Source organism: Vombatus ursinus, unplaced genomic scaffold (assembly GCF_900497805.2).
Source record: "Vombatus ursinus unplaced genomic scaffold, bare-nosed wombat genome assembly UNPS02000749.1, whole genome shotgun sequence".
Taxonomy (NCBI): domain Eukaryota; kingdom Metazoa; phylum Chordata; class Mammalia; order Diprotodontia; family Vombatidae; genus Vombatus; species Vombatus ursinus.
The window spans coordinates 852,153-878,508 of NW_020940527.1; the positions used below are offsets into that span (position 1 = coordinate 852,153).

The 26,356-nt window shown below is 41.1% G+C and overlaps 1 protein-coding gene across 3 annotated transcripts in view; it reads right to left on the minus strand.

Moving 5' to 3' along the window:
- MAN2C1 (mannosidase alpha class 2C member 1) overlaps positions 1-26,356 on the minus strand; it is a 39,785-nt gene that overhangs the window by 11,003 nt on the left and 2,426 nt on the right. The window contains exons 2-9 of one of the 3 annotated variants that reach the window (XM_027858307.1): positions 23,351-23,476; positions 21,053-21,176; positions 19,963-20,033; positions 17,479-17,656; positions 16,633-16,822; positions 3,315-3,421; positions 2,662-2,772; positions 168-260 (exon numbers count right to left, since the gene is read on the minus strand). In XM_027858307.1, coding sequence (XP_027714108.1) covers positions 168-260; positions 2,662-2,772; positions 3,315-3,421; positions 16,633-16,822; positions 17,479-17,656; positions 19,963-20,033; positions 21,053-21,176; positions 23,351-23,476 — 1,000 coding nt within the window. Of the gene's footprint in view, positions 1-167; positions 261-2,661; positions 2,773-3,314; positions 3,422-16,632; positions 16,823-17,478; positions 17,657-19,962; positions 20,034-21,052; positions 21,177-23,346; positions 23,477-26,356 lie in introns of those variants that run through there. The other 2 variants (XM_027858311.1, XM_027858316.1) reach the window with 2 other exon arrangements.

Genomic DNA, 26,356 nt, shown 5'->3' on the forward strand with positions numbered 1-26,356 from the left:
TCATCGCTCTTCTGCTCTGACCACGTCCCTGGCCTGGCAATGTGATGCAGGCTTGTCTGGGCAGTCCTGTGCCCAGCGTCACCAAGAAAGGGGATGGGGATGGGGATGGGGCTGGGGCTGGGGCTGGGGCTCAGGGATAGAGGGAGGATGGATGGAGGAGGACTTACCTCAGAACACACTTTCCCAAATTCCTGAAGGAAGAAGTTCTGTCCTTGAAGGAACTGTCTCACCATTGACTCTCCACTAGGAAGGTTCCCATCCTGAGTGAGGGAAAGTCACCCCACAATCTCTGACTTTCTACGTCTGGTAATAACCTCATTTACTTCTATGCCTTCACCCTCCACCTCCACATAGATGACTCCCTGACCTGTCTTCTAAACTGCAGACCCACATCCCTGGATGGCTGTGCCCCGGCAGCATGTCTTACTTTAAACTCCACAGCATAGCCAGTCTACATTTATTATCTTCCCTCCAAACAATTCATCCTCTGGACTTCATGCCTTCTGTCTGGGGTGCACCCCCTCCCCCAGCCAGGGCCAGATCCTATCAGCATCACCTCCACATCTCTTTTATCAGCATCTTCCTGGCTATCCTCATTGCCCCACCCCTGCACAGGCCTCCATTACCACTTATATGGACCGCTGCTGCATTGGCCTTCTAATAGGAATTTGCCCACCTCCAATTGGCCCTTCGGGTCACTGAAGAATAACCTTTCTTACACAATAAGGCCTAGCCACAGTGCTCCTGTACTCAAAAACCTACAGTAGCTCCCTATTTTCTCCTGAAAAAGTTCTGCTGCCTTGCCTAGTGTCCAAAGCCTTTCATAATCTGGTAGCATGCTGCCTCTCCAATGTCAAGATTACTACCCTCGGGCAGCTAGGCGGCACAGTGGATAGAGCTCCAACCTTGGAGTCAGGAGGACCTGAGTTCAAATGTGGCCTCAGACACTTGACACTTACTAGCTGTGTGACCCTGGGCAAGTCACTTAACCACAACTGCCTAAGCCAAAAAAAAAAAAAAAAAAAAGATTACTACCCTTGAGCCCAAATGAACAGGTGGACCCTGAACATGTGTCTTTCTGTGCCTGGAATGCCCTCCCTTCCCACTTATTAAATCCCCACCACTCCTTTAGAGCTCAAATGTTGATTCCTCCAGGTAGCTTTCTCTGATCCCTTTGACTATACCTTTATACTCTCACACAGTATTTTGTTTTGCAATTTTCTAATGCACTTATAGGGGCAGCTATAGAGTGCTGGGCCTGGAGTCAAGAAGACCTGAGTTCAATTCTGCCTTCGGGTACTTCCTAGCTGTATGACCCTAGGCAAGCCACTTAACCCTGTCTGCCTCATTTTCTCATCTGTAAAATGAGCTGGAGAAGGAAATGGCAAACCACCCCAGTATCTTTGCCAAGAAAACCCCAAATGGGGTCACAAAGAGTCAAACACAACTGAAACAACTTAACAAAATGCACTTAATTATATAATGTTATGTATCATAATTATCTATACCTACCTACAAGGCTTGATGTTCCAAGAATGTCAGTACCATGTATAATCTAAACTTTACATCTTCCCTAGCACCTAGCACAGTACTCTGTACACAGCAGAAACTTAATGTTTGCTAAATGAAATATTAGTACTCAGCAAAGATAATTCTGAGCATCACTTACTCTTTCCCTTAGGGGAATGGATGGAATCTATGTCAACCTTGAGACATTGACTAGTGGATGGCATGGGCTCTGCCCAATCTGTTTTTAATGTGTGTCTGTTCTTCTGACAGTCTAAGCTTCCTGAGGCCAGGGATCAAGGCCAGATTTGTATACAGGCAGAGTACAAGGTATGATGCGTGAAGGACTAGGAAAGGCCTCTTTTCTCTATCTTGAGAAGAAAGCATTATTTTCTACAAGTCCCTACTGGAAAAAAGAATCCTTCAGTAACTCACGCGTTAAGCCTAAACAGCCTGAGAGAACTGGGAAGGTGTGCTGGAAAGGAAAGCAAAGGGAGGAGGACAAAGAAAGGATCGAAGGCAGGGGAGAAAGAGGGCGGTAAGAGGCAACAGAAACAAATTTCATTGGCTTTCCAGTTCTGAATTTGGGTCAGTCTTTCACAAGGTAAGGAGGTAAGTTCCTTGAAAGCAGGGACCAGGTCTCTGTCTTTGTATCCTCTGCAGCCTACTACAGTGCCTGGCACTGTACAATAAATGCTTGTTGACTGACTGATTGTGTGAGTCTTATTCCTCAATTAGTCTGTGAGCTCCCCAAATAAAAAGACTTATCTACTTCTCCTCTCTGTCCCCTATAGCTTAACCTGTAACAGTGAGGAACAAAGAGTTGGTGCTCAGTAAGGGCTTAAACTTAAAGATTCAATTCAACTCAACAAAGTATTTATTTAAGGAGAAAGAAAAGCCAAAGACCCCAATGGCAAATTTAATCTGGTTGAGGAAGACAGTGTGATTACACTGTCTATACTGATACACTGACTATAATCAAGGGTGAAAGCAATGACTGGTTGACTGACTGATAGAAACCTGCAGACAGCCCTCTGGGGGTCCTTGTCAGAAGAAGTATCCTTAGAAATGTTGGAGGTGGGAAGAAAGGGTAAGATCAGGAAGGGAGGATGCAAAGAACTGTATGTGCCAGCCAGGGAGGTGCCTAATTCTTACCATCTCGACCCAAGTGCCACCCACTGGAATAAACTGTCCTGCCCGGATGTACTCCTTGACCTGGGCATATAAGCTTGGGTAGTACCTCTTCACCCACTCGTATTGTTGCGCCTGGGAATGGAAAATAAATAAACTATATTAATAGCTCTCTTGTAAAGGCTTTTTGTCCCTCAGTCCTGGACAGCATGAGTGAGGCAGAAATGTCAGCCTCAGCAAGAGGATGAATGAATCCATCATTCCTCCAGCTCTCTGTCCAGACTCAACATGGCTCAAATTGGACCTAAAGTCCTAAGTTAGGATAAGCTGCTTCTTATCCTTCACTTCCATATTGGAGTGAAGTTCTGCTTAAAATGGATGTCAGGTTCCCATAAAATAGGCTAGGAAATTCCCATTAAGTTATACTCTTGGGTTCATTTTCGTCTTGGTGCAAGAGTAAAGGTGGAAAACCTTTGGGTGAAGAATTAGATCCCCAGATTCAGCCGATGATACCTCCAACCAATGACCCAGATTGTGATTAGATGCTCCCCCCTTTGGATCATGGAGATCTTTGGAAACAAAAGCCCAAACACCTTTCTCTACACTGAAGTTTACACCCAGAGAAAAGCAGTAAAGGGCCATGACAGAGGGAACTCCAGGTATCTTCCTACTCTTACCTGAGAGCAGGCAAATGTGAACTGCGGGTTCTTCTCCATGAGTCGGATAGCTGATGACCAACTACGGGCACATTTCCGGATTGTCTCCTTGTAGGGCCAGAGCCAAGCTAAGAGTGAAGAGAACAGACATTGTCCCAGCAACTCACATCCCTTTCTTCTCCCGATCTCAAAACAGAATGTCCACCAAAGGCTCAGAACACTATGAATGCATTAAAATCCCGCTTCCTTCCCCAGAAACAGTGGCTTTGCCTCAGCTACAATAGAGACATACCAGCCAGCCACTTTCCCTTAACTTGGGCTTCTCTGGGGACCTTAGCAATCCTCCACATATAGACAGTCTTCTTTTCCTTTATCATACCATCATCTCACTTATTTTATTTAAATCTTGAATCCATCCACTCCAGACTCCCCACCCACCAGAAGTAAATAGTATTAATTTCACTATAGATGAGAAAACCAAAGCCCAGAGAGGCTGAATGACTTGCTTCAGATCCTACAGTGAGTCAGTGGAAAAGGTGACACACAGGTCTCCTGCCTCCTAGAGCAGCACTCTCTCTATTACGCCATATGGCCTCCTGGAAGAGCCACTGCACGCAGTGTCTGTCTTGAGGTAGTGCCCAGAAAAGTTACCCCAAGCAGATAAGAATCATGTTCTTAAAGGATGCTCAGGAAAGGATACTGAGTTATCAGCTCTGACAGAGGCCGGAGGACCACTTGTCAGGTATGTTGTACGGGGATTCCTTTTGGGTAAAAATTGGACTAGAAGGCTGCTGGTGGCCTTTCCAACTCTCAAATTCTGCACTCTGTGAGTCTATGTCTCCTAGATCTCTCTCACCAAAAGCCAGCAGCCATAAATAGGAATGTTCTCTCTCCACATGCTTTTGACAAAAATTATTCATCGGGTTCAGAAAGAACTTGAAGAGAACGACGGGCTGAATTTTCAAGGTAATAAAGGACCTTTTGGGCACGAAGGCGGCACAGAGGATACAGCACTGGCCCTGGAGTCAGGAGGACCTGAGATCAAATCCAATCTCAGACACTTACTGTGTGACCCTGGGCACGTCACTTAACCCTGATTGTCTCCCCCCCCCCACAAAAAAAAAAGATAATAAAGGAGTTTTCCTTTTATAAGAAAACAGAATCAAAACTAGCAATGTAATAGAAGCCAACATATTTTAAGCTCTAATAGCTAAGGAACTCTAAACTTAATGTACATTTTTCTAAGGACAATATTTTTATATTTCAAGGTATCATACAGAACATTGCATTAAGAGTCAATAGAGGGGCAGCTAGGTGGCGCCATGGATACAGCACTGGTCCTGGAATCAGGAGGACCTGAGTTCGAATTCAGCCTTGGACACATGACACTAGCTATGTGACCCTAGGCAAGTCACTTAATCCCAACTGCCTTACCAAAAACAAACAAACAAACAAGACAAAAAAAGAATCTACAGACTGAGTTTTGGTCTCCCTCCTCCACCACTAATTCATTGGACTGGGTAAGTACTTAAGTTATTTAGCCTCAGTTGTACAAGACTATCTTATTAAAGCAAGCCTGCACAACCTGTGGCCCACCAAAGGATTCTGGGCAGCCCACAAAAAATGTAGAGAAAAACATCCTTTGGTGTGCCCACGAGCCATAAGTGATCTGCGGGCCGCAGGCTGTGCAAGCCTGTATTAAAGGCCGGGTACTAGACTAGATGATCTCTTAAGGTCATCTTCAGCTCTAAGTTCTATGATTATGAGTGTATAATCTATGGATAAATTGTGAATATGACATTCTGTTGCTTTAGGTGTTCTATTCAAGAAATCCCTTTATAAAATTTTACTCTGGTGTTATAACATCCTTTACAAAGTCCTAGTCTTGATTCCTTATCTTGGTATGAAAGTGAAACTGGTTTTTTGAAAAGCTATGCCACATGGTCCTGGCAAAAGATGATACCTTGCCATCTGAGGTGAGGCCTTGTTATGTACCAAGAGGTTCATCACCACTTTGATCACTTTGAGACAAATTCTTTGGTAATGGTTATCCACAAAACAAAGAGAAATACAAAATGGCCCTCTACAGCAATCCTGGCAAAAAGGGGGGCAGAGAGTAATAAGAATCACAGAGCTCTCAGACTGACAATAAACATTAACTCTGATGTTGGAATTAACTCATATTGACCTTGACATGAAACCCGAAGAAAAGGAAATCGCAGCTAAATGGAAGGACAGTTCACAGGCTCTGTTTGGAGAGGTAAAAGCGATGGGAGAGTTGGTTTTATGCTGCAACCAAAGGCAACAAGAAGCATTACTTCATGGGGCACTGTCGTCTTGTAAGTATCTGCAGAAAGGCCACCATGAAACTGACTGCAGTTTATATGATATCTATAGCGGAGAAAATTTATGAAGACTTCAGTAAGACTCTCTAAATTAAATCAATGTATACTGTAATATACACTGACTTTAGTGCAAAGGCAGGCACATGGAAGAATGGTGAAAAAGCATGTTAGGAAACATAGTTTATGAAAAACAAAAGAGAGGCAAAAGACTTGTAGACTACAAAGAAGGCTTATGCTACACAGCTCTATGTGGAAAGAGGTAACATTACAAAAAAAAAAAAAACAAAACCAAAACTGATATTTGAATAGGAAATGACTGGTTACTGATGTGGAAATCATTTCCAAATCAACTATCTGTGTACATTCAGACTTGCAACTTGTTAGAGCAAAAACAACAACAACAATAATAATAATAATACTAAAATTTTAAATGAATATGTTTATATGTTTACATTTGATCATTCATTTTTTTTTTTTAGTTTTAGAAAAAAAATTATTAAATCATTTGGTAGAGAAGAGTGCTAGAAAGATGGGGTGGCTTCCTCTTCCAGGTTCTGGAAGATTTACATTATGTAGGATTTTTTTTCCCCATTCTTTTTTTTTAAAATAATTTATTTTTAGTTTTCGACAATCATTTCCACATGCTTTTGAGTTTTAAATTTTTCTCCCCTTCCCTCCCCAAGACAATGCACAATCTGATATAGGTTATACATAGACATTCCTATTAAACATATATTCACATTAGCCATGTTGTAAAGCAGAATTAGAACTAATAGGAGGAACCACAAGAAAGAAGAAACAAAACAAAACAGAAGAAAAAAAAAAGAGCAAATAGTATGCTTTGCTCTACATTCAAACTCCATAGTTCTTTCTTTGGATGTGGATAGCATTTTCCATCATGAGACCTTTGGAAATATCTTAGATCCCTGCATTGCTGAGAAGGGCTAAGTCTATCAACGTTAGTCATTTCACAACGTGGCTGTTACTGTGTACGATGTTCTCCTGGTTCTGCTCACTTCACTTAGCATCAGTCCATACAGGTCTCTCCAGGTTTTTCTAAAGTTCTCCTGCTCATCATTTCTTATAGCACAATAGTATTCCATTACATTCATATACCACAACTTGTTCAGCCATTCCCCAATTGATGGGCATCGCCTCAATTTCCAATTCTTTGCCACTACAAAAAGAGCTGCCATAAATATTTTTGTACAAGTGGGTCTTTTTCTCATTTTTATGATCTCTTTGGGATACAGCCCTAGAAGTGCTATTGTTGGGTCAGAGAGTATGCCTTTGGGCATAGTTCCAAATTGCTCTCCAAAATGGTTGGATCATTTCACAACTCCACCAACAATGCATTAGTGTTCCAATTTTCCCACATCTTCTCCAGCATTTATCATTTTCCTGTTTTGTCATGTTGGCCAATCTAATAGGTATGATGTGGTACCTTAGAATTGTTTTGATTTGCATTTCTCTAATCAAGATTGATTTAGAGCATTTTTTCATATGACTATAGATGGCTTTAATTTCTTCATCTGAAAACTGCCTGTTCATACCCTTTGACCATTTATCAATCGGGGAATGAGCATTCATTATTTGTGAGGTAGGTGTTATTATGAAGTCCGTTTCACAGCAGAAGAAACTCAGGCTGAGACAGGTTAGTGACTTATCCAGGGTCATCCAGCTGGAAAGTGTCCAAGAGGCAACTTCTAGGTTGCCTGGTCCTCCCTGAAGGCAGTGTCCAGCTCCCATATATCTACCCCCAACAAAAACCTGGCATTTGTACCAAATCAAACAATCATAAGAAAAAAAAATCCCATGAGAAACTACAGGCAGTGATTTGTCTACCCTAGAACTAAACTAACTAAAAAGCAATCCAGAATCCCCCAAGCCACTGGAAAGGGAGCCTGCAGCCCAGGGAGCTCTAGTCCAAGGGAACAAAGGGAATAAGCTGCAGAGAAGATGGGCTAGAGATTCGAAAGCTGTATGATTCTGTGCCTAGAGGCAGCTGGCATGGAGGCCTCCATAGGGAGACCTGCGAAGGCCTGCCAATGGGAAGAGCCAGCACAGTGCTGCTGGGCAGAGCTCCAGATAGTGGGTCTCCCGAAGGTCCTGACCACTCAGTCTGGAGATGTGATGCAGGGCCCTGAAGATGCAGCTTTCTGAACCTCAAAGATCCAGTGCAACCTAACCCAGGTAAAGGTCAATACAGAAACCCAGGGTGTGACTACCCCCTGGCAAGGCAGAGGAAAGAGCCTGGCCTTGCCACAAAGTTCACAAACTAAAGCTAGAGAGATGGGACAACCAAAGAAGGCATAGACCAGTATAAAAACTACTGCACAGTCAGAGATCTCTACCCCCATGCCCCCAAAAAAGGGAAAGAATAACTATAATAACTACAAAGCAAAGATTCAAAAGGAAAAATGGGTTTTCTAAAAGGAAATGAAGAAGAAATGAAACGTTTTAAAAAAAAGAAATAAAAGCACTAGTTGAAAGAATTGAAAAGAGAATAAGCAGCTTAGAATAGAAAGTGGTAAACCTTTGAAGACAGATAATGGATCCGTTGAAATCTGGAACAGACTAAACACAAACCAGTAACTCCATAAGACAGCAAGAAATATTAGAACAAAATCAAAATATTGAAAAATTAGAAGAAAATGTAAGATAGCTGGCATAAAAAAACCACTGACTTGGAAAACAGATCAAGAAGAGATCATTTAAGAATCACTGGAGTTTTCGGAAGAACTGAAAAAGGACTTTAGAAATCAAATAACAGACATCGAGGAAAAATTAGGAAAAAAATAGGAGCAATCCAAGAAAATCAAGAAAATTATGAAAAGAAAGTCAACCAACTTGAAACAGAGAATCAAAAACTTAAGGAAGAAAATAATTCCTTGAAAACTAGAATTGGCAAAGGGAAGCTAATGACGTTCTAAGACACCAAGGAAAAATAAAACAAAATCAAAAGAATGAAAAAGTAGAAGAGAATGTAAACCATCTCATCAGAAAAACAAATGATCTGGAAAACAGATCAAGGATATAATATATAGATCAAGGATATAATATAAGAATATCAGACTACCTGAAAATTACGATTAAAAAAAGAATCTTGATATAATACTACAAGAAATTATCAAGGAAAATTGCCCTGAAGTTCGAGAACAAGAAGACAAAGCAGAAATAGAAAAAATCCACCAATGACCACCTGAAAGAGATCCCAGGAGGAAAACTTGCAGGAATATCATAGCTAAGTTTCAAAGCTCCCAGGTTAAGGGAACCAACGAGAAAAAAAAACAATTTAAATATCATGGAGCTACAATAAGGATTATACAAGACCTAGTAGCTACTACACTGAAGGACTGTAGGTTTTGGAATACTATATTTTGAAGAGCAAAAGAGCTGGAGTTACAACCAAGGGGACTTACCCAGAAAAGTTAAGGATAATTCTGAGTGGAAAAAAAAATGGACACTTAATGAGCTGAAAGACTTTCAGATATTTGTGACAAAAACAGCAGAATTTATGGGAAATTTTGACATACAACATCCAGGAGAAATAAAAGGTAAAAATTAAAGACCAATTATAAGGGACTCAATAATGTCAAATTATTTACTTCCTAAATGTGAAAATATTATCAGTACTTTTATGACTGTCATTATTATTTGGGTAGTTTGAAAGAAAGCTTGGGCTGAGCTGAGTATGATAGGGTGATTCTAAAAAAATAAAACTGTAGGAAGAGATAAAAGGAGTAATTATCTCATACAAATAAGGCATAAAAGGAAAAACTGATACAGAAGACGCTAGTAAGAGGGAGGGTGGGTAGTGCCGGAACCCTATTCTCAACAAGAATGGGTTAAAGAGGGAACAACATATATATCTAGAAGGGTATAAAAGTCTTCTAAATTCAGAAAGAAATAAGAGGACAAGGGGAATAGGCAGGGGAGAGAGGATAACAGAGGGATTCTTAGAAGAACGGGGAGGTTAAGGAATAGGAGGGCAAGGTAGTAGGCAGAAGTCGAGGAGTGAGGAGGGATCGGGTAAATAGGATAAGAAGGATGATGAGGAAAAACAGGAAGGACAAAAATATACAACTAATTATAGCTTAGAATGTGAATGGGATGAATTTACCCATAAAATGGAAATGGATAGCAGATTAAACATTTGAATTTAACAATATGTTGCTTTCAAGAAACACAATAAAAATGAGAGCTACACACAAAGATAAAATAAAGAGTTGGAATAGAATTTATTATGTTAAAAAAAAGCAGGAAAAGAAATCATTATTTCAGACAAAGTCAAAGCTAAAATAGATTTAATCAAAAGAGAAAAATAGAGAAACTACACTATGGGCTGGCAATATTATTCAATATTGTTTTAGATCACTTAAAATAACTAAACAGGATTAAATGCCTGAAAGTATATCTGCCAAAACAGACACAGGAACTATATGAACATACACATAAAACACTTTTTTATACAAATAAAGTCAGATCTAAATAAATGAAATAATATTTATTGTACACGGATAAGTAAAGCCTAATAAAAAATACAATTTTACCTAACTAACCTATTTATTTGAAGCCATTCCAATTAAGTTACTAAAAAATTATCTTACTGAATTAGAAAAAATAATAACAAAGTTCATTTGGAAGAACAAAAGGTCAGAAACTTCAAAGAAACTAGGAAAAGAGATGTAGAGGAAGCAGAGTTAGTAGTTTCAGAACTTAAGCTATATTATAAGGTGAAAGCATTGTTGAGGTATAAAATGGATAATTTTGATTACTTTAAATTAAAATTTTCTTGTATTAAATAAAACCTATGCAGCCAAGATTAGAAGGAATGCAGAAAACTGGGGTAAAAAACTTTCATAGACAACCTCTCAGATAGGATGTGATTGGGTTGGAATACCACTCTGGTGTAGGAAATGATGTGCTGGTTGATTTTAAAAAACATAGGAAGATCTAGTCTTATGATGGAAGATGCTATCTACCTTATAGAAACAGATGTCCAGTGGAAATAAGCATAGTACAACCTTACATATATGTGTATGAGTGTATATATGCATGTTTATAGACATCTATGTATACGTATGTATATCCGTGTTTACTTGTAGCCTTCTTTAGGGCAAAGTAGGGAAAGGGAGGGGGGAAAATTAAGTAAAAAGTACACAACAGAGAACAAAAGAAAACTACAAAGAAGCAAAGAAAAGTTGGGCAGCTTTGAAAACAAAGTATAGTATTTATTATATAGGCTTTCTTAAAATGGAAATTCATTGTTTTATATTGAATCCTCTTTTATGTTCTGCTGTGTACACGGCAATTTTTTTCTTTTCTCATTTTTTATTAAAGTTTAAAAGAAATTTTTAAATTTACAAAAAAAAAACAAAACCCAAATCATTGGATTCCTTGAAAACCATGATCTTTAAAAAGTGTGGACATTATACTTTGAGAAATCATAAATGAGATCTTTTAGAACAAGAGCTGTCCCCATCAGGAGCACCACCAGGGTCCCGGCTTCCCCACTCAGTACTGTCCTCAGGTCCTCACTCTCCCTCACCCTATCCAGGTTATCTCACCATTTAGATCTCTGTGACATCTCTAGCACGGTCCCTTTTTCATCACTCACACAACTCTCACCTGGACTACTGCAACAACTTTCTAGTTGGCTTCTTTGCCACAAGTCTTTTCCCACTCCACTTTCCACCTCACCACAGTTTTCAACAGGCTTTCCCTAAACACAGATCTGACCACGTCACTCAACTACTCAGTTACTCCAGTGGCTCCCTATTGCCATTCAGATAAGACATAAGTTCTTCTGCTTCTCTTTTAAAGCTCTTTAGGACCTAGCCCCAACCTACGTTCCAAGTCTCATTATATCTTGCTCCCTCCCCCACATTCACTGGTACAGCTCAACTAACCTTTGTTTTTATACACAGCATTCCATCTTCTGTCTGTGTTTTTGCACTGGCTATCCTCTACACCTGGAGTCTATAACCTCTCTGTCAGGAGATGGGTAGCCTATGTCAACATCAGTCCTCTGGAATCATCACCATCATAATAGCTAGTATTTATTAAGCACCTACTATGTGCCAGGCACTGTGCTAAGTGCTTTACAAATATTCTCATCTGATCCTCACAACAACCCTGAGAGGTAGATGCTATTATTACCCCCATTTTACAGTTGAGAAAACCGAGGCAAACAGAGGTTAAGTGACTTGCCCAAGGTCACACAGCTAGTGTCTGAGGAAGCATTTGAATTTAGGTCTTCCTGTCTCCAGGCCCAACACTCTATCCACTGCACCACACAGATTGTTGTTACTATATACATTGTTTATATATAGTGTTACTGTTATTATATATATTGTTCTGCTCAATTCATACAAGTGCTCCCAGACCTCTCTGAAAACATTCCTTGGTCATTTTTTATAGTACAAAAATATTCCTTTTACATTACATTCATATACCATAATTTATTCAGCCATTTCCCAATGGATGGAACCCACTCTCAGCTTTCACTTCTCTACCACTACAAAAAGAGATGCTTACAGAAATAAGGGAGCACAGTAGCCTAGTGTTTGATAAACCCCAAAATCCCAGCTATTGGGGTGAGAACTCACCATTTGATAAAACCAGCAGGGAAAACTAGAAAGCAGCTGGCAGAAACTAGACACACACTAACACCACACAACAACTTAGACATAAAGAGTAAATTCATAAGCAAATCAGGGTATCATATAAAAAATTACCTGTCAGATCTGGATAGGGGAAGAGTTCATGACCAAAGAAGAGATAGAGAGGTTCACAGGAGGCAAAATGGATAATCTTGATTACATAAAATTAAAAAGTTTTTGCACAAATAAAACCAATGCAGCCAAAACAGAAGAGTGGAAAACTGGGGGGAAATTTTGTAGCAAGTTTCTGTGATAAAGGCCTCATTTCTCAAATATACAGAGAACGGAGCCAAATTTACAAAAAAAAAAGAATGGGCCATTTCCCAATTGACAAATGGTCAAAGGATATGAACAGGAAGTTTTCAGACGATGATATCAATGCATTGTTGGTGGAACTGTGAACTTGTCCTACCATTCTGTAGAACAATTTGGAACTATGACCAAAGGACTATAAAACTGTGTATACCCTTTGACCTAATAACACCACTATTAGATCTATACCCTAAGGAGATCAAAGAAAAAGAAGCCATATAAAAATATTTATAATAGCTCTTTTTGTGGTGGCAAAGAACTGGAGACAGGGATGCCCATTAACTGGGGGATAGCTAAACAAGTTGTTGCATATAATTGTGATAAAATACTATTGTGTTACAAAAAATGATGAAGGGGATGGCTTCAGAAAAGCTTTTACGGGAAGACTAATATGAACTGACACAAAGTGAAGTTAGCAGAACCAGAAAAAACAATCTACACAGTAATAGCAATATTGTAAAGATAATCAACTGTGAAAGATTCGGTAACTCTGATCAATACAACGAACTACCACAATGCCAAAGGACTCATGATATGAAATGCTATCCACCTCCAGATAAAGAACTGATGAACTCAGACTCAGAGTGTAGATTGAAGCATTTCTTTTCTTTTTTTTTTTTGGTGAGGCAATCGGGGTTAAGTGACTTGTCCAGGGTCACAATGCTAGTAAGTGTCAAGTGTCTGAGGCCAGAGCTCTATCCACTGTGCCACCTAGCTGCCCCATTCTTTTTCTTCATAATTCTTGGGGTTTTGGCTTGGTTTTTTTTTTTTTTTGAGGGGGGAAACAGCTAATGCAGTATGTTTTGCATGACTTCATATATGTAATTTTTTTCTTGCCTTCTCAATGAGTGAGGGAGGGGTCATAGGAGAGAAAGAATTTGGAATTGAAAATAAAAACACTGAAAAAGAGATGCTATAAATATTTTTTGTATATAGGGGTCCTTTTTTCTTGTTTGATCTCTTTGAGATAAAAGCTAGTGGTGGTATAACTGGGTAAAAGGGTATGCCCAGTTTAATGACTTTTGGGGTATAGTTTCACACTACCTTTCAGAATGGATAGAAAACTCATGGCTCTACTAATTGTCTGTTAGTGTGCCTGTGCCTGTTTTCCCACAGTCCCTCAAACAACTGTCATTTTCCATTTTTTTCATCTTTGACAATCAGATGGGTGTGAAATAGAACATCAGAGCTGTTTTAATTTGTATTTCTCTAATTATTAGTGACTTGGAGCATTTTTTCACATGCTATTGATAGCTTGGATTGTTTTCTTTGACACAAATATGGCTTTCCACATGAAGCCTTTTCTAATCCCTGCAAATACTGGTGTCCACTCCCCCTAACAACCTTTTATTTATTTCATATTGGTTCTGCATTTATCTATACGTGTATACATCATCTTCTTGTTCATTTTAGGCAGAGGCTATTTTACATTTGTCTGTATATGCTCAGAATCTAGCACACTGCCTGTCACACAGAAGATGCTTAATAACTATTTGTTAATTGATGAATTAACTTGCTATTATTTAATTACATTCCATAGTAGATTTTTTTAAAAAACAAAGTACATAATTGTTCTTGCTCATAAATAAAAATCGTACTTCTCACTTTTTATCTCACCAATGGAGAGATAGGTAGTAAGCATGAATAGGTTACAACATATTACCAAAAAAGAATTGCCATGGAGAAATGGCAAAACCCCAGAAAAGGAGGTGCTAGCCACTGGCACTCACACGATGAAAATCTAAACGACAGCACACTTGATGGAAGATGGAGTCTAGGACACGAACAAGTCCCACAGAATGAGAAGGCACTGATGGGTTTGGGAGCTGCCCTTCAGAGGAAGGACTGACTTACATCAGTGAGATCACAGATTTGTAGCAGAAACAGAATCATTCCTTCAAGTCACTGGGGTTCATTTTTGTTTGTTTTTTAGTTAATGCTTTCATTTTTTTTTCTTTCTTTCTTTCTTTTTTTTTTTTAATTTTGGAGGCAATGGGGGTTAAGTGACTTGCCCAGGGCCATACAGCTAGCTAGTAAGGGCCTGAGGCCGGATTTGAATTCAGGTCCTCCTGACTCCAGAGACAGTGCTCTATCCACTGCGCCACCAAGCTGCTCTCTGGAGTTTGTTTTTAAACCATTGTGTTTCTAATGCCTTCCATGGTGTGACCTCTCCTTCCCCTCATTCTGATCTCAAACTCTTCAGACTTGGTCTTTCCCAGACCTAAGCTATTCTGCCTTCTGTCTGTCTCTCCTTTAGCTCCTCAGCTCAGGTCCTATCTCCTCTACAGGTTCACAAACTTAGCCTTCCAGCACCTGATACCTGCTCTGACCTCCTCTGCAGCCCTTATTCTGAGCTGTACAATTAGTATTCAATTATAGACTAAGCTCCATGTGGATGGAAGTCAAAGATGCCACTCCTGCCTTTGGGGAACACAGTTTCTGGGAGAAATGTGATCATTTTTCATTCATCTTTGAATCACCAAGAAGCCTTACATATAACAGGCTCAGTAGACATTGAATGGATGGATGGATGGATGGATGGATGAATGAAAGTACTCCTTTGCATTCTGTTTCCCAAGGTCAGGAACCATCACTTCTACTTCTTCTAATCCACCCTTACTGATCCACTGGAAGCATTCAATATATACTGGCTGATAAGCCTTTTCCAAAATGTTAACTGACATGTTAGTATGCTTAAAGAAACAAGGCAACATGTTGTGCGATGACTAACATTGATAGACTTATTAGCCCTTCTCAGCAATGCAAGGATCTAAGACATCTCCAAAGGCCTCATGATGGAAAATGCTATCCACATCCAGAGAAAGAACTATGGAGTTTGAATGCAAATCGAAGCATACTATTTGCTCTTTTTTTTCCTTCTGTTTTGTTTTGTTTCCTCCTTCTTGTGGTTCTTCCTATTGGTTCTAATTCTTCCTTACAACATCACTAATGTGAAAATATGTTTAATAGGAATGTATATGTATAGCCTATATCAGATTTTGCACCATCTTGAGGAGGGAGGTAAGGAGGGGGAGAAAAATTTAAAACTCAAAAGCCTATGGAAGTGATTGTTGATAAATCAAGATAAATTAATAATTAAAAAACAGAAAAAAGGCAACAATCCAAAATGAACATGCCCCATAACCAATCTCTCTCACTAGAGACTTCTTTTGGTACAGGCAGGGATACCGTAAGGCTGCAAACTTTAAAGCACTATAAAAACGCAAGTCATTATTATTGGTGTTGTTGCTAGTCTCCAGTTACCAGGCCCCCAGTCTGGTGGTGAATGTTCTCTGAGCTTCTTCCTGCATTCCTGCTGAGCTCCAGCACATGAAGCTCAACTTTATATAGCAATATAGAAGCATACTGATAAATGGTTAACAGCTTGTCTGGGGGGGGCAGGGAGAAGGGGGATAAACAGGTGCACATACACTATTAAGTTTCATTTGCATTATTAACACTTTCTTAAAGCTAGACAATCAACAAAACAATAATCCAAGCCCTAATTTGAAGCAATTTCTGATTTCTGAGGTATAAATGCTCACACTGAAAATTTAATAATCTCTCTAAAGACCCTTAGAGATGGTTCCAGCACACCCTTTAAATCAGAACTAAGTAACGTTCAAAGAATCGCAGAATATTAGATCTAGAACACAAAATATAAACATCAAATGTGGAAGAGATCTCAAAACCACACAATTTTAGAGCTGGAAAGAACTTTAGAAAATAGAACAGAGGATGTTAGGGCTGGAAGGGACCCTAGGAATCATCTAGTTTAATGACATTAATTTGGAAGATGAGGAAACGACATTTCAGGCAGGTGAAGTAATCAGACCAGGTCACGTACGGACTAAGTGGCAAAGCTGGCCCTAGAACCCAGGTTTCCTGACTCCCAGTCCAGGCTCTTTATCCTGGCCTTGTCTCTCCCTCCCCATTCCCACCCAGCTCCGCTAGCTCTCTGAAGAGTTCTTCTTCTTCACAAAGACCTTCCCTCTCCCTGCCCAGTGCCCTTCATACCTGAGTCAATGTGGCAGTGCCCTATGGCATGGATAGTGTGCTGGCTGTCCCCATTGCGCTGGCGGAAGATACCCGATGCCAGGGAACGGGCTGTCGAAAAGGTACCAGGTTCAGTCGGGTCACACACGTTCACCATCTGGTTGGCTGTGTAGAGGGCCTGGAAGCTCCGCTGGCTGCCCTCCCCAAGGCACTAGTTGGGGCAGGAGGGCAGAAGAGGGACACATAAGGCTTATACAAGGTTGCAGAGAAAGCTTTCAGGAGGGCCTGACCTCACCCTACCACCTTTCAGAAGATCTGTCCACGGACAAAACATTTTCTTCCTTATCTTCCTTTTTCTCCAATAGAAACACCTTAAAAAAACAGCTCTCATTGTAGTCATTCCCCTATTCAAAACTGAAATTGTCTGCTCCTCACTCTGGCATTCAAATCCATTTTCACGTGGCTCGAGCCCCAAGGCCCAGTGCTCCCCAAACACGCCTTCCGTTTCCAGCCAGCTCAACTTCCACGTACCAAGTACACACCTTGCTCGTCTGTCTCTCCACCTTTGCCTGAACTGCTCCCACTCCTCTTCACTCCTCTTCTCCCCCTCCCTTCACTCTCCTCTGCCTATTCAAACTCTGCCTCCTTCAAGGTCCAGCTCTTCTGTGAAGCTTTCACCAACTATTCTGGCCTACACGTAGCCCTCCTTTCTCTTAACTCCACAAATATGGAGCCTGAATTAGAGTTTGGCACAGTGTTCTTGTCTCAGCCTCCTTTTCCCTTGTCACGAGGGTGAGCACACAACAGGTGCTCAGGATCTCTTTGTTCAATGATGGAAAAAGAAGAAACACGGGGGCTTTTAGCTACCTTGGCCATGCCCAGGAGGATTTCCATATCCATCATCAGCTCATGAACATTCCGGTGGTACACAGCCATCTCCGCCCGGGTCACACTGAATCTCTTTTCATTGTCAGGTGGAGCAATCATGCTGCCTTTTCCAGCCCCAAAGACCCCACTGCAGGCAGTTTCTACATACAGTGTCAGGCTGCAGAAGGAGAAATTGTCAGAACTGTAAAAAGTAATTCAGGGGGAAAAGCAAAGGTGCAACCCAGGACCCTGAAATTCAAAGGGAAATCATCCGGCTGCTTCCTCTCACCCCCCGGGATACCTAATAAGTCAGAGCACAGGGAAATAAAACAGCTCCAACACCAAATCACTATGGTTATAAAGCATTATCTTCCTGTTACAAATGTTTTCTGTGGCACAATGGATATGGTCACCTTGAAAGTCAGGAAAATCTGCGTGCCCCAAGACAAGCTGCTTAAACTCTCAGGCAATTCTCTGACTACAAATTAAAAAGGAGTGCTTGATCTTTACTGGCAGAGAGGTTTTCTTCATCAGGAGTTCCTATACCAATGGAATCACAGCTGCAGACCTAAGTAAGAGATTTCACGGCTAACTCTGACCATTAGCTAATGAACCTCCAGTAGGGGAGAAAAATGAGCAAACGCCTGCACTGTGCCCCGTTGAAAGTGTATCCAGGCATCTCTCCTGGTCAGGTCCTATGGATGGGCGGAGCACTGGGGCCCAAAGCCAAAGAGAGGGGGTTAAAATTGCACTTAAGAAACTGCACAGTATTGTCAGTTATCCCAAACTACTCATTTGCCATAAAACCCCATCTTTTTAAACTCCAATATTTTCCTGGTGATGTTATATGGCAGCAATTCACAGAACAGAACAATCTCTGAAGAACTAACACTACTGGGGATCTAAAAGGAAATGCTGGATGGAAACAGCATATTACCAAAAATGATGGGCATAGCAATTTGCATAAAAGATATCACTCAAGAAATACATGACCAGAAAAGGAAGTGAGTCAGTCATATAACCAGAGGGAAGGTTAATGAAAAGAAAGTCCAAGTTTGGCACTAGAAGCTATGGAATGTTAAAAGAAAGGAAGTAAAGCTGTAGAAGTTGGGTAGATTCTTTATGGAAGATTTATGGGAGGACATGGACAAGAGTCAAACAAATAAGCTGGTCTGGATGAACTGTGAACCATCTACCTGGAGAAACAACCCACATGGACGAGGTCACAGTTCCACTGAAATCTGAAGTACCTGCCTCAGTGGCTGCTTAAATGACTACTCATCCTCCCTCCAAAAAAAGGAAAAACTTCTGTATCCCAACTGTGTGAAATACGGTGTGCTCGATGCTGAGACAGACAGATCATTTAGATAAGACTTGGTCTTTACCCCCAAGGAATTTACATTCTAGTAAGCTAGTCAGTATTTCACAAGTATGTTTAGGTTTCATGAGTTTCACGTTTTAGACTAGGAATCAAGATTCAAACGTTTTCATGTGACCAAAATAGATGGCACTGATTAAACAAATAAGTGGCCTTGAGACCAGAAATGTGCACAGAGGCATAATTAGTGAGGTTTCCAGCTGCTCTTCCTCACTGCGGTCATCAGCACAGGTGGTGGTTTATTCTATGTTTGCCTACAAATCGAGCCCATTTATTAATTATCCAAGTTATAGATTATCCAGATGTCTGGACCATAACAGGGACTTGACAGGTGCTTGTTCATTGTCTACCTAATAGAAGGGATGGCTGTGTGTGGTTTCCACATTGTATTCCAAATATAATTCATCAGATACTCATTAAGAGCCTTCTACGTTCCCAGTCTCTGCTCCAGGGAATTTACAATCTAGCAGGGGACTGAAACCTACAGGGAATACTAAAAGTGAGAATGAAAAAAAAAAAAAAACCCGCAGAGGAGGCCAGAGAGGCACGAGAAATTGTAGCAAGCACCTGTAGCTAAGGAAATCAGGAAGACCTTGCTGAAGAGGTGGTACCTGATGCAGCCTTCAAGGAAGAAAATTATTTGGACAGTCAGATGGATGTGGAAAGAGTTCACTTTGGGCTCAAGGGGTGATATGTACACATGCAAAGAAGTGGGAAGTGGCGGTATGGATTTGATGAATAACTAGCTGTCTACAGTCTAGCAATGCAGAGTAGATGAAGATGAGTAGCATGGAATAGGTCTGGAAACACTGGCTGGAGAAAGACCACAGAGGGCCCTGCATGCCCAACTAAGCAATCTGAATTTTATTTTGTAGGTAATGAGCAAAGTTTAGATAAGCTGAAGATTTGGTTGGTATTGCTGTGCATGCAGATGGAGGCATGTGTGTGCCCATTCATTTGTGCCCACGCAGGTTTATCATAACTTCGACTAGCTGGTATTCCATTCCCACCTGGTAATGCCAAACCCCAAACTCCATCAGCTTCGCTGCTTTTGTGGGCCGATCCCTCAGGCACTCCCTCCCTCCCTCCAAGGGATTCACACTCGCCTCCAGGGATCTCCTTCCTTCATCTTGTCAGTCAGGATGTAGCTGGTCTTCTCACCCAATTTGGTCAAACCCTGAGTGGGGAGGAGAGATCTGGTCCTGAGTCCCCTCAGCTACCAACTTAGGCAGATGACTGGACAGGGGCCCAGATGTGATTGGGAGTGCTTTTATCACCTATCCCCATAGGGTGTTTCCATCCATCTTTTCTCCAGCTCTACAGCAATAGTTCGCAGGGATCAGGGGCTAACAAGGAACCTATGCACACAGACTCCTTAACTACTTAACCTTTCCTCTGAGCAGCAAAATTCCACTTCTTTAAAAGTAAGAGTTTATTAGAAGGAAACCAACTGGCTTGTCTAAGGGGTAGTATGATAGGAAGAACCCTGGCCCAGGAATTTTGAGAATTTAGCTCTAGTCCCAAATCTGCTACTGATTATCTGTGAGACCTGGCAAGTCACTTAACTGGTTTGGGTCCTCAGTTTTTCTACCCATAAAATGGGAAAATTACTCCCAGGTCTACATATCTCACAGGAAGGTTATGAGAATCAAATGGGATAACTATTTAGAAGCAGTTTTGAAACCTCTGAAAAGTCAAAGGGTTATACACAAGCAAAAGACCAATTACTATGTTAACTGTTCAAGACAACACACAATTGTTTGTAGTCATTATTCCCCTAAGGACAATTATAGTCAAGGAGCAGAGACCTGGAGACTAGAGAACTAAAGTCAGCATATGACTTTCAGGAAACATCTAGGGTGAGCATCTAAGAAACATCGAGGTCAGAGGCAGGCCTGGATACAGAACCTACAGTTCTGAGCCACCCCATGTCCCAACCTTGAACTCAATGAGTTCCCTAACTTCCTAGTCTGAGGAGGGCCAGTTAGAGTAATGGTGTTTAAAAAGTGATTGCATTCCAGAGTCTTAAGAACCACAGGGCAAAAAATCCAGACCATTCCCTACCAGGGAGGGTACGGGCAAGCCTTCTGGGCCTCCCAATTTTCATGTTCTTTAGAGAAAGGAGCTTTAAACTGTCCTTTGGCAGTATTCAGTTGTGTAAACAAGCCTAGGAAGGATTCGTATTTGCTGTCTCACCTGGACTGGTTCCCCATTCCTCCACAACAGGCCTTCTCCGTCACTCTCCCAGAGAAAGTGAATTTCATGATTCATCCAAGTTCTGGGGATAGTCAGCTCCACTCGGAACCAGCAGGTCCACCATCTACAAGAGACACAAAGGGGAGGCCAGGGTGAGAGAGCACAAGGCCAAGGGGCTTTGGCTTGGGAAACAGAAAGTCCATTTCAATTAAATTGTCAATAGAGGCCTGCCTCTCTTCCAGGCACAATGAAATCAAGACTGCAGAGCATGGAGGAAAAGCTGGTAAACTTCACTCTCAAGGAGTTTACCATATCAGGTCAGCACAATCACCAAGGATTTATTAAGTGTGTTCTAGGGCTGGGTTGGGTACTGTGAGGGACAAATAAAAAAGTCAAAGACAGTTTTCTTTCTAGCGTCACTAAGGAGAGAAGATTCACACACAAAACAACTAGAAAACAGTCAAACGCTAAAGTGTGAAGTGCATGATAAGGACCAGATCCTGCCTAATGAGTTTAGCTAAAGTAGCCCTAGAAGGATTCTTAAAGGAGCTAAGAGTTGAGGTAGGCCTTGAAGGCTGAAGATTGGGAGAAGGAGCGGTGAAGAAATAAAGGCACAGTGAGAGTTCAGGGGGCTTTGTGGAAGGGAAACAAGTGACATCTTTATTTTCACTAACCTTTGCTTTCCTTTGTAATTACACACACACACACACACACACACACACACACACTCGAGCTTGAAAACAAGATTCTGAGAAGAAGTTCATAGGCCTCACCAGACTGACAAAGGAGTCCACAGAACACAAAAGAGGAAGAAAACCTGAATTTGAGGCAAGAGTATGAACGAAGGTTGATGTGGGAGTAGGTATGGGCTCTGGGATTGTGTTGAATGCTATGATGGAGAAAGAAGATATTTAAGAGATGGCTCCTGAGCCTTGAACAATTGGTAGCATTTGGACAGGCAAACTGTCTGGGGTCATTACTGGACTGACAGAACATCAGATATAAAACAAGTTCACTTACTAAGTCTGCGCTCATTTTCTGAGCATCAAATGTGACTGCCATGGGGCTTCTCTGAAAGTGGCTTAAAAAAGGTGCTATAAATGCAGCTGTGGTGGTCCCAGAGGTATGAGAAGTATGGGATCACTAAGTCTGTAACACTAAAATCTGTGCTAAAGGGACAGAGATAAGTGAGAAAGAATCCTTTGACTTATTTTTTTAGCCAGAGACAAGGTTTATTAAAGATCTGCCATATTAGCCAGACTCTTAAGGAATCTGAACATTTGTGAGCCCTTGGCTAGATTCTTAAGGAATCTGAGCTCTTAATGGAGACAAGATGGGCCTTAAATACAGAAAGACTATGGGAGGGATCTAGGAGTGACTAAGTAGTTTGGAGTGACTGGAGGAGGGGTCTAAGGAAGATCTGGATGGGAGTGGCCAGTAAGCTGGGGTGAACAGAAAGCCAGGGACCTGGAACACATGGCCTAGGGAGAATGAAGTCTAGATAGGATTAAGGGTGGGAAGTGGCCAGAAGCAATTGGGAGGTAACAGAACAGAACTGGGAGATCAGGCATGTTGAGCATGCAGACATGTCTAAAGAACCCAACAATGTTTAACCTGGAGAAGATAGCTGTCTCCAAATATTGGAAAGGTTCTCATAGGGTGGTGGGATTAGACATGTTCTGGGTGCCTCTAGATGGCTAAACTAGGAACAACCAGGAGAAGTAACAGGGAGACAGATTTCAGTTTGATATAAGGAAAAACTTCCTAACAATTAGAATTGCCTAATACTGAAATGGGTTGATTTGTGAGAGAGGGGGCATGAGAAGCTTTAGATGGGATTTATGCATCAGGTAAGGTGCTTAACTTGATGGACTGAATGGATCCTTTACAGTCACAGGTTCTAATTCTAATTCTCTAATGAAAATCTGGATGCCAGCACAAATCACTTCCCCTCTCTGGCCTTGTTTCCTCATCAGTAAAATTCGCTTCAATTAAATAAACACTTAATAAGCACTTGCTATGTGCAAGGCACTGTTTCAGGCCCTGTATATGAAAAACAAAAATGAACTAGATGATCTCTAAGTCCATCTTAGCCCTAAATCTATCATTTTATGATCTATGTTCTAACCAATGGATGATCAAAGACATAAAGTGGACCTTCTCAAATTCCTATTTTTTCTCCATTATTCTTCATCCTCACTAGAGGAAGAGGGGCTTACTGTATGCTCCACAGGTTGGTTTTGATTTTTTTAAATGTTTTCCCCACCTTGCCTTGTCCCCAAACCCCATGTTACCTACGTGGGTCCAAAGGTATCACCAACTTTGACCGTGTGGAAATTTTGCTGAATGGCCTGTTCGTATGGCATCTGTTCTGGAGTCATGAAGCAAGACAGTGAAGTCACGGGGCAACTGTCTCCATACAGCCTGGGAAAAGAAACATAAACACATGCATGTATGTATGTATGTAATCAAACGTTTATGGGCCTATATAAAATTCAGAGCTCTTTACGGTTCTGACAAGAGTGCAGGGGAATGGGGGCACGTGCATAGAAGGCCCCTCTCCAAACAATCACTTGCACATTCATGCACAGGAAGGGGTGTGGTAGAAATGAGCACTGGACGCCTGTTTCACCTCTCTAAGACTGTTTCCTTACCTACAAAGTTAAGACAAAAGACCTACTCTGACGCCTCATTCTCACACCATAGTTACCCTGGGTACTCACCTCTGGCAGATGCTATCACCCTAGCAAGATTAAGAATATAGACCAGAAAACACAACATGCTTGCTGTCTCAGGTAAGTATGGAGAAGACTCAAGTTCAATTCAGTTGATGGAGTACTGGATTTGGAGTCAGGAAGAGCTGAGTTCAAAGCCTACCTCAAACACTGACTAGCTGTGTAACCCCTGGCCAAGTGTCTGAACCTCTTCAATTTCCTCCATTTTCCTTTGTGTGGTTATCGATCTCCTTGCCAAGAATAGAACATGGAAGCCAAGGGCAACACTAGTTTAGAATATAAATTCATTTGTGAAACTATACAAAGGAAAATGGTAGAAGGTTATGAACAAAATCATCTCATAAAAGTGAGAAGTTATAGAGGTAATAGGAAGGGAATAAGCAAGGATTCTGTGTCTACTCTATGCCAGGCATTCATTTTGATCCATGGAGAAAAAAAAAGTTTGATGAAAAGTTGGCATAAGACCAAATTAAGATAGATCATCCCAAGAGCACTGAAAGACGAATCTAGAAGACAACAAATGAAAACGGAACCATTTTGGTAACAAACTCTTATCTTTATTGACAGTGCTAATACCACATTTGGACTGAGGAAAGGGAAATGGTACCAAAGAAGGCATTCTGGTATTGTTTAGAACACTGGAGTTCAGGTCAGATGAACTGTCACTGAATCCTGGCTCTGCCATTTACGATCCTTTGTGACCTGGAAAATCACCAAACCTCTTTGGGACTCATTTGTCAAATACGGTGGTTGATAAGATGATCTAGAAGTAGGGAAGTGCTGGTAACTACTTAGTGACTAGCTGTCTGGGGAAAAAAATGTATACTTGACACACTACTAAGTTTAATCCTTATTATTGTTTCCATCACTTTCTTAAGTCTAGACAATCATTGAAACAGTAACTCAAGTCCTGATTTGTAGCATTTGCTGATTTCCAAGGGGTAAATGCATGCCCACACTGAACATGTACCTTTTTTCAGGTAATTCTTCATTATCCATCAGTGCCTCTGCTTAGTTTTCCCTTTTGGCCACTGCCTCCCCTAGGATAAGGTGATCACCTGAAATCTCATCCCTATGCAGACTGACTCAGTTTTTGATACGCAACTCCTTCTCCACTCCCTCAGTTGCTCCCTGACTGGAGGGCTAAAGGGTAGAGTGACAAACTCTTCCCAAAGCCTTCCTTTATAGAGGGCTCTGAGCTTTCACGACTTCCCAGGTAACTCTCTACTTTCCATCAGCAGCTCAGCTTGGTTTCAGTTCTGCAGAACATCATACCCCCAGCATCAGTTACCTCATGGTGCTTTTTTCCTTTTTTAGGCCCTTTTCTGCTTCCTTTTGTGTAATATCTTCCCCTAACAGACTGTAAGCTCCCTGAGGGCTGGGGTTGTCTTTTTATTATTTGCATCCCCAACACTTAGCATAGTGCCTAGCACATAGCAGGTGCTTAATGAAGGTTTATTGAATTGAAATTTAACAACCAGCTCCTGTGAGCCAATATGAGTTGGATCCCACTCACCCTAGCCTACAAATTACTTTCAGTCCTAACTTTAGGACCTTATAATCCTATGACAAAAATATGAAGAACAGCTGGACCAGACCAGGGAATCAGAGAGGAAATCCATTCTGGAAGCAACATACTTTAGAGAGTGCTGAAGGATTAATTTTTGAGGGATCCGATAAAGGGCAAGATACTGAATGACTGGAAAAAAAAATCAAGTTTGATACTGTCATCAATAATTACTGACCTACATGCCTACTTTCTCATCTAGATAAAATCTTTGTGAGCATTATCTACACATATATTAAGGGTATTCTTGATTCAAATATGAGAAGAAGTAGGCTTTTTTTTGTTTTGTTTTGTTTTGTTGGCAATTGGGGTTAAGTGACTTGCCCAGAGTCACATAGCTAGGTAAGTGTCAAGTGTTTGGTCTGAGGCCAGATTTGAACTCAGGTCCTCCTGACTTCAGGGCCAGTGCTCTATCCACTACATCACCTATCTGCCCCAGAAGTAGGCTTTTATAAACAATATTCTCCAGCAGATATCATCAGTCACACAAATAATACAAAGAACACAAGCCAGAATGCTACAACATAAGATCCCACTGTGTTTGTTTGTCAATTAAAAAGTATGTTTCAGTAGAGCAAAACATAGCCTTAAATGGTCTTCCTCCCCAAGGTGTCACTTATTCCTATGTTAAGGTTATACAACATTCCCTGAAGAAGCAACATCAAAAATAACTTTGCTTAAGAATCCTCTGATTATCAACACCAGCAAGACACAAAACTGGAAAAAAATCTCCTGGACGAAATCATGTCCCCTGTCATGGAGAGCGTTCAATACAAAGTCCAAAGAGAAGAGGACATTTGTATGGATGGTGAGCTCTTCCAGATGTTTCTGTCTACGAATGTGGGTGATAACGAGTCATTGGAAGCTACAAAGCCTCATAAATGAGATCCCCAACTCCTGAAAAGAGTTCACCTTAACAGTGTATACAGGAAAAATCAACTTGATGAACTCACTGCCTGACTCATAACATGCAGTTGGATGGACAGACCCAGGATTGGGGCA